Source organism: Dipodomys merriami, unplaced genomic scaffold, assembly GCF_024711535.1.
Source record: "Dipodomys merriami isolate MVZ:Mamm:240054 unplaced genomic scaffold, mDipMer1.0.p SCAF_12, whole genome shotgun sequence".
NCBI lineage: Eukaryota > Metazoa > Chordata > Mammalia > Rodentia > Heteromyidae > Dipodomys > Dipodomys merriami.
The window spans coordinates 39,311,299-39,323,744 of NW_027202493.1; the positions used below are offsets into that span (position 1 = coordinate 39,311,299).

Below are 12,446 nucleotides of genomic sequence, written 5' to 3' on the forward strand. Positions count from 1 at the left end.
GTGGGAGGGAGCACGGGTGGGTATTTCATGGCTGTTCAGTTCCCCTCCTTTATTCTCAAGACCTTGAAACAAAAGAGCAATCAACTGTTTGGCACTGCTAACAGTGTTCCTTATAATGCACTTCCGGCCACGGGGCTTACAGCGTGCCAACAGCTGGGGGAATTCCTGACTGTTCCATCTTTCCCATCGCAGATACGTGTGTGTGTGTGTGTGTGTGTGTGTGTGTGTGTGTGTGTGTGTGTGTGTGTGTGTGTGTGTGTGTGTGTGTGTCTGAGGGTTTACACAGGGACAGATCTGTGCATATGAAGAGTTGTGGGGCTAGCTCTAGGTTGATTTGGAGAGACTCTGTGTGTGTGTGTGAATTCAGGTAAATCAGTGTTTCTTCTCCAGTATCACCAATGCTGAATGCCCCTGCATTCTGAGCTTTGTGCGCATTGGTGTGTGAAGGGCAGGGCAGTATCCCTTAAGACTGTTGGGCACTGGGGTTGCTGAGGACCCTTGAGGTGAGCATATTCCACCGTCAAGGACAGGAATCTGTGTGGACAAGTCAGAGGTTTGTACTCAAGTCAGTGGTTGTTCCATGCAATGGGGGATGAAACCTCAGGGGACCTGGAGGCTTTACCCCATCACCGGGGTATTACTTCAGAGTCATCCACTTTCCTGGGTGCTGGCGTCTCCCACTAGTAATCCTAGCTACGCAGGAGGCTGAGATCTGATGATTGTGGTCCAAAGCCAGCTTATGTAGGAAAGTCTATGTGACTCTTATCTCCAATTAACCATCAAAACGCTGGAAGTGGAGCTGTGTTTCAAGTGGTCTCAAGTGGTAGAGTGCCATCCTTGAGTGGAAAAAGCTAAGGGACAGCTTTCAGGCACTTGGTTCATACCCCAATCCTGGCATGCTCACCAAAAGAATCATCCACTCAAAATCTCTAGATGTAAGGGGGGGGGGACGACTGGGGTGGGGGGAGGGAGTTCTGTACCCATTGAGCCACTCATCTGACCAGACCCTGGGTTAGATGCATAACCTTCACTTACAACTGCCTCCACTTTCTGGATGAGGAAACTGAGGCTCTGGGAGGTGAGACCAGGGACCCAGAAGCCTGAGCCCATGCTGCTTCACAGCCTGAGAGATGTGTGTGCAGTGAGCTCACCACCTGAGCAATCTCTTCAGATGGAGCCCAGAGAGCACCCTGGGGGTGGAGGGGTGTGTGTGTGGGGGGAATGGGAGTAAGAGGGTGCTGGGAGCAGGGAGGGGAGGGCCTTGGAAGTTACAAGCACTGCCCAGTCCTACAGGCCCCTGTGATCAGACTCCAGCTAGCTCTGTCCCTTACTAACCCTGTGTCACAGGGCAGCCCTGCGGCCCCCCAGTTTCATTCTCTTTATAAGATGACTTGGATGTCGGCAACCTTGTGAGGAAGTTGTGGGGATGACATCAGACTCTACAGAGCTGTTGTTTACACATCACAAAGCAGCTCCCTGGCTGGAGGAAGGGGGTACTAGAGGGCTTGCTTACCTGTTAACTCCCGGCCCTGGATCTTTCCTTTCTTTATGTTGCTGCCCTGAAATGAGAGACAAGGTGAGACTTGGGTTACCCAGTGAAGGCTGACCTCCCCCCATGCTTCTGTCCCCTTGGTCTGCTAAGCTGCCTCTCCCTGGGGGAGCAGGACGGAGCAGGAAGGGTATAACTGCTCTAGAGACAGACTCAGGGAGTCTTGGGGGGGGGGGGATGGCCTCGGGGCATCTGGGAAGTTCTGAAAGGACCTGTCCCAAAGGGCTGCACCCCGATACTGGGCACAGGACATAACTGTTCGTTCTGACCATTCTCAGCCCATCTTCGCCCTAGCGAGGGCTTGGCTCTCCCACAGCCTTTGGCGAATGAGGCCATCTGAGCAGGCAGAGGGGGAGGGAGGGCAGCAGGGGCAGGCCTGCCTGACTCCCTGCTCAACCCCATAGTTCAAGGAAGTTTCTTTAGCCTCAGTTTCCCTCCTCCTCTTTCTCCCTTCCCTCCTCCCCTCTGCTCAGTGTCTGTGGGATAATGAGGTGCTCCCCGGGGGCGGGTGCTAATTACTGTTTGTGCAGAACCGGGAGATGCTCAGATGAAAGGGACTGGAGCCGGGCCCCTGGGTCCATGCCATAGCTCAGGGCCTCAGGCCAGGCCAGGGAGCCCTGTGGCCCCTAGGTGTGGGGTTTTATAACCTTAATGATGGTGATTAGCGTGACTCTTAATTGATTCTGCCAACACCTAACTGTGCCCTGGCCCCTTTTCTATCCAGCCCTTCCTGGGGGCAGACCCTGCCCCTTGCCTCCTGGAGGGGGTTCATGGCGGGGGGGGGGTGGCAAATGGAAGAGAAAGCTGGAGGAGAGGAGAGTGGGGCTCAGGATAGAAGAAAGCCAACCCTGGCTGGCCACTCATCCTTCCTAACCCCTCTGACCTCCTCATCTTTAGCTGATATGGCCTGAGTCGCTTTTTCCCCAGGCTTACTCAGCAGGGACGAGGTCATGCTTGGTTGAGTGAAGGGGCAGGAGGCTAGAAGGACAGGCCACTCCACCAGAGCCTTCTAGATTAGGTATCCTCCACTCTCTTTTCTTCCCATCTTCCCCTACTCCCGTAGCTCTGGAGCACCCAGTGGCTGTCTACACCCAGGCCTGCTTGGCCCTTTTCTGGATGCAGGCTCTTGACTCCCCTGCTTGGGGCCTTGCGTGGTCTAGGGCTGGCATTAGGACCCCCGTGTGTTCAAGAGGCCGAGGGGCCAGGCTCCAGCATGAGGATGAGGTTGGAGCCTGGTGGCCTCTTCCTTAAACTCCCATCCTTTCCAGGCCACTAGGTCAGGAGTCCACAGGAACTAGCAGCCACCTTCCCAAAACAGTTCTGCTTACTTACTGTAGCCCCGTGGAGAAAGCTGGGGGGGCCAGGCCAGGGAAGCCGCCTGCTCAGTGTTCCCCAGCCTCCTCCTCCTCCTCCTCATTCCCCTCCCAGGCCGCCCAGCCAGCAGTTCGGTTAAACCAAACAATAGCAATCCAGGTTGGCTGTTGATTTTCAGTTCCCCACAGGCTTGGGTCCCACCCAAGTGATAAACAGAGAAGAGAGGGAGGGGCTGGAGCCTGCTTGAGGAGGGGGAGGGTGTCCGGGAGCAGCTTGTGTGGAGCAAGTCTGAGCCTTGGGGAAAAGTCTGACTTGTGGCCTGGCTCAGGGTGGGAAGCCTCCCCATTCCTTTCACCCAGGGAGTGTAGTTCTCACTCACTGTGACACCTGGTAACAATGGCGAGCCTACCCTTGGATTGGGCTCACAGCCCTTTCCGCCTTCTCTGTCCCTTCTACTTGACTGAAGCACTGAGAGCATTTAGGCTGTTCAAGCTCAGGCCTGTCCTGTGGACAGACGCAGCTCCTTGTTGGCAGGAAGGGCCCCGTGGCAGAAGAATTGCTGTAATGAGTGGACTGTGGTTGGCTTGAATTGGGTTGAGAGTGGCTAGGCTCTTTGGCTGTAAACCTTTCCCCTGGTCAGTCCTGCAGGGACTGGTATTCTTACCATGGAATCAGCAACTGCAAGAGCTGTGGGGGACTAAATTCTAAAGGATGGGAAAGTTGGGATCTGGAGGAGTCAGATGAATTGTCCCAAGGCATTAGAACCATGAGTTGGGAGAGCCCAGAATGGTTGGGGAGGAAGGGTCCATGGGCCCTAGATTGGCCAGTCAACGGCTCAGGCCTTTCATCGTACAGCACTGCCCTGAGCCTTCCCATAGTGTCTCAACAAGCCCACTGCTCTGCTATTAGGCATCATTTTCAGAAGACCACTACTAAGATACAGACATTGACTGGGGATGTTGGGCTCAATGGTAGAACATGTGCTTAGCATATGTAAGGTCCTGAGTTCAGTCCAGAGCACCAAACCAAACCTTAAATTGTATACAGCTATTGCCCACAATGGAAATGGTTCCCTATCCCATATATCAGCTCTCTTTAAATATGTTTGTGGGTTTAAAAAAAAATTCATTGAAGTCAGGTGCCAGTGGCTCATGCCTGTAATCCTAGCTGCTCAGGAGGCTGAGATCTGAGGAACGTAGGTCAAAGCCAGCCTGGGCAGGGAAGTCTGTGGGACTCTTATCTCCAATTAACCACCAGAAAACTGGAAGTGGTGCTGTGGCTCAAGTGCTAGAGTGCTCGCCTTGAGTTGAAGAGCTGTGGGACAGCACCCAGGTCCAGAGTTCAAGCCCCATGACCAACCAGAAAAAAAAAAATCTCATTTAAGAGCTGGGAGCTGGTGGCTCATGCCTGTGGTCCTAGCTACTCAGGAAGCTGAGATCCAGAGAATTGTAGTTTGAGAACAGTTGGGTGGAAAAGTATACTAGACTCCATTTACAAAATCACCATCTCCCCACCTCCCCAGAAAGAAAGCAGGGCTGAAGGCATGATTCAAGTTGTAGAACACAATCCTAGCAAGTGTGAAGCTCTGAGTTCAAGCCTTAGAACTGCCAAAAAGGAAAAAAAAAATCTCCCATGCAGCATGATATCACTGTAAGAAGTTGGATGGAGGTGAGTGGGGAAACTGAGAGGTGCCAACACTGCCCAGGAGGTGAACCAGGGAGGGGACCTGGTAGGGGACTTGGGTAGGGCGCCAGTGTTGGATGAGCCCAGGCACCACACCTGCACACTCTGAAAGAAAACCTGAAGGAGGCAAGGAACTGCTAAGACCACCGCTTGGGCGTCCTCTTCTCGCCCATGCTGCCGCCTGTCCGGTCAGCTCCAGGTGTGCTTGTACCTCTTTAAGATGGGCCGAACACAGACCAATCCTCCCTTCCCTTCCCTTCCCTTTCTGACGCTGAAGACAGGTTGACATTTTCAAAAAGAACTTATCTAAATGCTTCGGTTAAAAAAAGGAAATAATTATGGAAATTACAAACAGCGTAGACGCAGTTGGGTTTCTGATCCTCAGAAACATTGAAAAGGCAATTTCTCTTTCAGTTCAATTTCTCTTTCATTTCTCTCTATTTCGAATTCATGATTTACCTTAAAAGTTTCATCGTGTATTAACTCCTTTCCTTCACTCCTTTCTTTCCCATCTCGGCTAAAATACCACTTCCTAAATAAGCCTTCCTGGGCTCCCAATCAAAGGTCACAGCCAACTAACGCAGCCGACGCTCTTCCCGACCTTGTTTTTATTCTTAAACTACAGTATATATCTGCAATCCAGCATCTATATTTGGTATTTTTTTCTAGATAGTATGTCATGACATCCAGATATATGTTAATCTACCTTTCCCTCTATGATGTAAACTGAGCAAGGCCACGATTATTTTTACTCTTGTCACTGCCATGTTCTCAGAACCTAGAACATGCATTGGCCCTAAAGGAAACGCAAATCAAAATTACACTAAGATTCCATCTCACCTGTGTCAGAATGGCAATCATCAAGAGAACAAACAACAACAGATGCTGGCCAGGATGTGGGAGGTATGCGCATATGCTGTGGTGGAAATGGACATTTGTGCAGCCACTAGGGACATCAGTATGGAGGTTCCTTAGAAAAATAATGATAAAAGTGCCAGATAGTCCCAATATGCCACTCCTGAGCATATATCTAAGTCTTCACACAACAGAGATACTTGTTTTCTCATGTCTATAAGCCAGTGTTGGTCACTGTAGTCTAAGCTATGGAATTAATTGATGAATGGATAAAAGAAATGTGCATGGGTATATACAAAATGGAGTATTATTCAGCCATAAAGAATGGAATTGTGTAGAAAAAAGTAGGTGAAATGGGAAGTTACCATGCTAAGCTGCGGACTCTAGATTGTAAAAAGATGACATAAATCTGAAAGGGGGATTATTTGGAGAGGAATCAGAGGAAAGGAGGAGTAAGGAGAAGATGTTGGGGGTGAGTTAGATTCAATATATTCCATACATATATGAAAATAGAATAATGAATCACATCAATAATGATAAAAAGTGGGAAGATAAGAAAGTAATAGAGGAAGTGATATAATATGCTCAAAGTATATTATGAACATGTATGGAGATATCACCATGAGACATCTTTGAACAATTAATATGTTAATTGAAAAGAACACAAAGAGCACGCATTGTTACATAATAGGTGTCATAGTCCATTTGTGTTACAAAATTCTTGATGCAAACAACTTTGGAAGAAAAGAGGTTTGTTTTGGTTCATGCTTCTGGAGGTTCAAGGTTGCCATTGATTTGGTGCTGGCAGAATCCCAAGGGGTCTTGGCATTACAGAACAAGAGAAGGAAACGTGTGTGTTTATATGCCAATGGTCGGTTTTTTAGAATGGCAGGACAGGAGTCCCTGGGGTGGTTGGGGTGGCATTCTGGGACCTTTTATACTCCAGGGGTAGCCTTAGGCAGGTAACTTTTCCCCTTAGTGACCTGTGGGCTCAGAAAGGCTGATACCCATGACATACCTAGAGAGGGAAGGGGAGGAGTGGAAAGTTGCTCCATAGTACTCACCCTCATGTGCTCAGGATTTAAGAATAGTAATCAAAGCCAGGCACTGGTGGTTTACACCTGTAATCCTAGCTACTCAGGAGGCTGAGATCTGAGGATTATGCTTCAAAACTAGCCTGGACAAGAAAAAGCTGTGAGATTCTTATCTCCAAATAAACCACCAGGAAACCAGAAATGGTGCTGTGGCTCAAAATGTAGAACACTAGCCGTGAGCAAAAAAAAGCTTGGGGACAACAGGACAATGCCCAGGCTCTGAGATTAAGCCCCACAACACCTCCCCCTCCCCAACAACAACAACAAAAAGGAATCGTTCCCTTTCTTTTTCAAGAAGTTAGTCTTAGGTGAATAAGTGTTTGTGTGTATGGGGGGGGGGTAGGGTACTTGGTATGTGCATAACTGTCTAGCATAGGAATAGGCACAAATTATTTTTGTGAGGTTCTGCCGGTCCAACCTAGGGCCTTGCATACGTCAGACAAGTGCTCTACCACCGCGCTATACGCCCAGATACCAGTGCAAATTTATTCTAATGGCAGAGGACACTGGACTCTGTGGACATGTGCTTCCTTTCACTTCAGCACCCACTGCCTCTCTCTCAATCTAGTTAGGCATATGAGAATCTTAGGGAAATTTGGGACCATAATTAAAAGTCCCCGTAGTCAGGGAGACCATAGACTGTCTTACAAGACTTGTTCTGAATCATTTGGCCAAGTCAAACACATAGTACTGGAAGCAGTGTGTGTGTGTGTGTGTGTGTGTGTGTGTGTGTGTGTGTGTGTGTGTGTGTGTGTGTGTGTGTGTGTGTGTGTGTGTGTGTGTGTGTGTGTGTGTGTGTGTGTGTGTGTGTGTGTGTGTGTGTGTGTGTGTGTGTGTGTGTGTGTGTGTGTACGCATGTGTGTGTGTGCATGCATGCATGCATGCATGCATGAGTGTGTATGTGTGATATTTAGCACATAGTTCTACGAGGTTTCTAGTGACTATTCTCCAGGGCACTACCTCATGGTCTGACCTCATAATACCCCCTTGCACTGAAAGGCCAAGGGCATTATCCTCATCAGACTAGGGCTAACATAAAGGGGTAGGGGCTGCATGCCTCAGTCTTTGCATGCCCTGGGATGCACTGCACACTCAGGGCATAGGAAATACTTCTCTTCTAGCCCTTGCTACCTTGATCAGCAACACTGCTGACCACTACCCTTTGCTTCCTGTTTGCATGGGGACATCTGAGAGCTGAAGGTGGGGAGACAGCCCCCCCCCTTTTTCCAGTGCAGGGTCCTGCAGGTAAAGGATCTGGATTTGGTTTGTGAACACCAGTGGGTGGGGAGAAAGGGGGCTTGGCTGTTGCTGGTCCCAGTAGGGATATTGGCTGGCTGGTGCCCTCATTCCCTTGCAATTATGTTCATGCAACTGCCGCCCACCTGGGCCTTTGCCATGCCCCAGGTCCCGAGGCTAGCAGACCAGTGGAGGGTCAGCCACACATTTCCTACAGGGCTTGGGAGATGATTTAATCTTTTCACTCCCTCCTTTCCATTTGGACGGGAGGATTCAATCAGTTCTGGCTGGGCTACGAGCTCCTGTCTTGAGTGGGAAGTGTCACTTAAAAAAAGAAAATTCTGGGACAAGGATTCCCCTACACTTGGAAAGTAAGGCACAAAAAGATGAGTGAGGGAAGGATAAACGAGCAAAACAACCCTTGGATAGAAAATGAAAAACAAGCAAACAAACACAACAACAACAACAATTAAAGAGCAAGAAAATAGAAACAGAGTCCCAGTCTCTCTGACACTGGCTCTGAATGAGAAAACTGCTTGCTGTTTTGCACAGCTGCCTGCAAGCTGCCAAGTGGCAAAGGAGCCAGGAAAAGGCACAGCTCTGGAAAGTGCTACCCAGCAATCTGTGTATTCTGCAGTTAACAAAGGGTAAGTGAGTGGAAGGCATTGACAGCTCCCAGACTCTGAGATCCCCAGGGGCCATGGCTGCCACCGAATGCCAGCCTGGAGAAGACCCGGCTGGGGAGATGTGGCCTGTGCCAAGAGAAAGGCTTCCATTCAATTAACCATGGCCTGCTCTCTTGCCCTGGGGGTGGAGAAAGGAGGGCTGGTCACTGAAGTGGATGGAATGAGGTCCCTAAGTAGTAGTAAGAAGGAGCACTCAGATCTGAGTCCCACTGGGAGCTGAGTGTCACCTGACCCCAGGCTGTAGGATGGCCAATGATTTTTGTGTACCTGTTTCCCTTAAGAAATGTCAAGATCCGCTCCCTGTACCATGATAGGTTCTTGGGAGAGCATGGTGAACAAAGTTGTTGGAATACAGCAGGGGATTGGCAGCAGATCCTGATATCTTGGCACCAGTTGGCAAAAGGAATCCTAGGTTTGAATCTGACCTTGGCTGGAAAACCCAAATTAGTTGCTTCCCTCGATCTCCAGTTGCTAAAGTGGAGTGGGGGTAGGACATGGCCTAGAGGGAATGACTGACTTTTTGCCAATAGTTGCTATCCAGGATGGTAAGAGTTTCACCCAGAACTTAATCACCCTCCATCACACTGGCAAGATTTCCCAAGGCCAAGTTCAAAGTTTCTGTGGCTTGAAGGGTCTATGTTATTAAGGCTCTTTGTTCTAGGCCACATGAAGTATTCATGAATAGACCCCCAATAGCTCTTCTCTTAAGTGTGTGTGTATGTGAAAAAAGTGTGGGGGGGGAATCTAGTATGGAGTTGATCCTGAGGAAAATGACAGCCAGAGAGATGAGTAGATGAATGAATAGATAACAGGCCCTGTGTTGGAGATGGAAATGTTGCTTAACTGTACACATATATACATATGTGTGTGTGTGTGTATGTGTGTGTGTGTGTGTGTGTGTGTGTGTGTGTGTGTGTGTGTATACACACATATTTTGGTCTTTCCTTTTTTGATAGAGGGGATCGAACCCAGGATATTGCATTTGCTAGGCAAGCACTTTTCCACTGAGCTATATCCCATCCCTGGAGATGGAAATATTAATAAGATACAGTTCATGGTATTGAGAGCTTATGGTCTAGCTAGGAAGATACATCATTAAGAAAATAACTGTGACAGATTTAAATCACTGAGGTCTCTAGGCAATGCTGTAGGGGAGCACAGATGAAAGAAAACATAACTGCTCGGGGGTGGTGATCAGAAGAAGGCCATACTTTGGGATTTGAAGGATACGTAGGAGTTTTTTTGGTTTTCCGCTGGATAAGTAGGGAAGGGAAGAACAGCTTTGATTGAGAAAAATGCATAAGCAATGCCTTGGATGTGTAAGCAAGATAAGAGATTCCACAGGACCGGTCCATCTGACAGAGTCAGCCACCAGACTCAAGAAGAAGGCTGGAAGAGACTCAAGAGAAGGCTGGTAGTGTAGGCAGGAGGTCAGGCTCAAATGTCAGGCAATGTGCCTGATTTCTGAAAAGTCACTGCTCTCAACAGGCTGAATGCCGAGTCTATAGATCCCAGACAAGGCTTTTCCTGTTCCTGAAATGTTCAACAGCTGTGTCCCAGGGGGGTCACCAGGCTGCTTTAGCAGCAGGATGAGAAGAGCTATAGGTAGGGTGAGACTTTGAGTGGCTACCTGAGAAACAGGTAGAAAGGATGCTTCTGAAATCTGTCACTCATAGCTGCACTCAGAGTAGGTGAGTCTGAGACCCTGACCCTGAACACCTCTCCTTTATCAACAGTAACTTTTTGTTCCAGGCTATAACAGGATTAAGTGTTTATTTTAGAAAAATTAAAGGAGAAAGAGAGAGAGGGAGAGGGAGAGGGAGAGGGAGAGGGAGAGGGAGAGAGAGAGAGAGAGAGACAGACAGACACAGAGACAGAGAGAGAGAGAGAGTGTGTTTCTGGATCATAGCATTGCCTTGAGAAAATCTTTACTTTCTTTGCATTTGAGTCTCAAAAGATGGTCATTTCTACATACTCAGGACGTAAGTCAAAGCTTTTTGTTTGGAATCATGTAGGCAATGAGGTATTTCCTCATAACTATATTCCCCTGCTGTCTTCTTCTATCTTAGATTTTAAAGAGAATTCCCCAACTCTTCCCATTGGTTCTTATCTTCTTCAACACACATGACATGGAGAAGACCTTATGTCATTTTAAAAACTATAGTGGTTGCCACAGTGATTTTACACCTTGCAACATCGTGAGAAGCAAAACCAGTAACAAGAACAGGCCCTTCAGACTTCACTGGCTCCAACCTCCTTCATCCACCTCACGGATGTCATCTAAGGAAGGGGAGCTAACTTCTGTGGAGCATGTGGCAGGCATGTTGGCAGGGTTTTTTTTGTTTTTTGTTTTTTTTTTCTTTTGCACGAATTAGCTCACTCTAGTTCCCACCTTCCAGAAAATTCCCTGCTGAAAAGTAGAGAGGTGGGGAGAGCTTCCACTTAAAGGGCAAAGACACACAGCCCAGCTTAAGGACTCACGCTTCTTGATCTGATCTCTGGCCGCCACAGGAACTAGGGAAATGGAGATGTCAGTCAATAAGCAACTCAGCACCCAGCACAGCCATGCTACTGGGCCATCTGGGCTTCCGTCCAAAGTCATTACCAATTAGCTGCATGACTTTGAGCAAGCCACTTCATTTCGAAGTGCTCAACTCTGTACCCATAAAGTAGTGATGCTAACGATGCAGCCCTGGTTTTCTCAGAGTCGTTGTGAAGATGTAATTAGGAAACAGGGTGCTCTGAAGTCCAAGTGTAAGGGTCATTACCAACCTGAGCTCCAGGCTGGTAGGGCGGGGAGGAGCCCTCAGAACCCACTCGACAGTGCTCTTTGGCTGTGACAGGCCCAAGACATCTCCGGGCGGGCGGGGTCAGCTCATGAGGCTAATGGCTGTACTGTGGGCTTCTGGGTAACCCAGCTGTGACTGTGGCCCGTCCTGCTGGGCCTGCGTGCACCCTAGGCGTGCAAAGCAAGCAGCGCATGATGTTTATTAATATGCCTTGATGAGGGGCATTAATGTCTCTTAACGATGCCATCAGAGCCTGGCCTCTTCGCTTTTCTTGCCCCTCTCACCTTTCTCAGTCGCCCTGGACCATGGAGACAGATGCATTGCCACGGACCAGGGCGTGGGCAGGTCCTGAGGTGGCTCAGAATAGAGGGTCAGGAAAGATGGCCAGGAGACGGCTGGGTGTGGGTTGGGGTAGGGGTGCAGTAGGACCCTAGGGAGGGTCGAGGGCAGGCAGCAAGATGCATACTGCTGGTTTTGTGGCCAGAGATTGTTTAGGGATTGGAGTAAGAAAAGCCAAACAGTGGCAAGAATTTTCCAGAACTGGTGAGAACAGGCAGGGCTTGGGGGCCATAGGAGAGGCTGGGCTGGAGAGGACTCATGTCTTTGACAGCAGTACAGGGAGGTCGGGGAGCCTCTCGGGCTGTGTCTGAGAGCCTGGGTGGCAGGGGAGAGAGCCAGGGGAGGGTGAACGATGGCTGTTTCTCTTACCGCCCTCACATACACAAATATGAAGAGTTCACACACACGTGTGTGTGCATTTACACACACCCCTTATACAGACTTACACACTGGCAATATGTTAACATACACACATATTTATTCACATACACATACATACAAAGTTACACCTCCTTACTCACATCCACATGCAAAAGTGCTCAACCCACAGGCTCACACACAACACGCTAACACACTCAACATGTTCACACATGCGCATAAACACTCACAGATATAAACACCATATACGCTCAGTATACACTTAGGTTCATATACACACATGTCCTATAACTGACACAATATACTTATATGTGACCACACACACACTCATACATGCTCACTGACATCTACTCTCCCACACTTGCCTACATTTACATACATGTGCTCACAACATGTTCATACATGTATGTATCCTATGCACATGTTCATACACATTGGCGTGCATACACACAAATTCTCCCTCTCCCTCTCCCTCTCCCTCTCCCTCTTCCCCTCTCCCTCTCCCTCTCCCTCTCCCTCTCCC

General features: G+C 48.8%; 1 protein-coding gene across 1 annotated transcript in view; it reads right to left on the bottom strand.

Moving 5' to 3' along the window:
* The window catches only part of Pebp4 (phosphatidylethanolamine binding protein 4), a 169,123-nt gene that overhangs the window by 11,629 nt on the left and 145,048 nt on the right, over positions 1-12,446 (bottom strand). Inside the window, exon 5 of the mRNA XM_070016005.1 lies at positions 1,514-1,559. Within this exon, the coding sequence (XP_069872106.1) occupies positions 1,514-1,559 (46 nt within the window). The remainder of the gene's footprint in view (positions 1-1,513; positions 1,560-12,446) is intronic.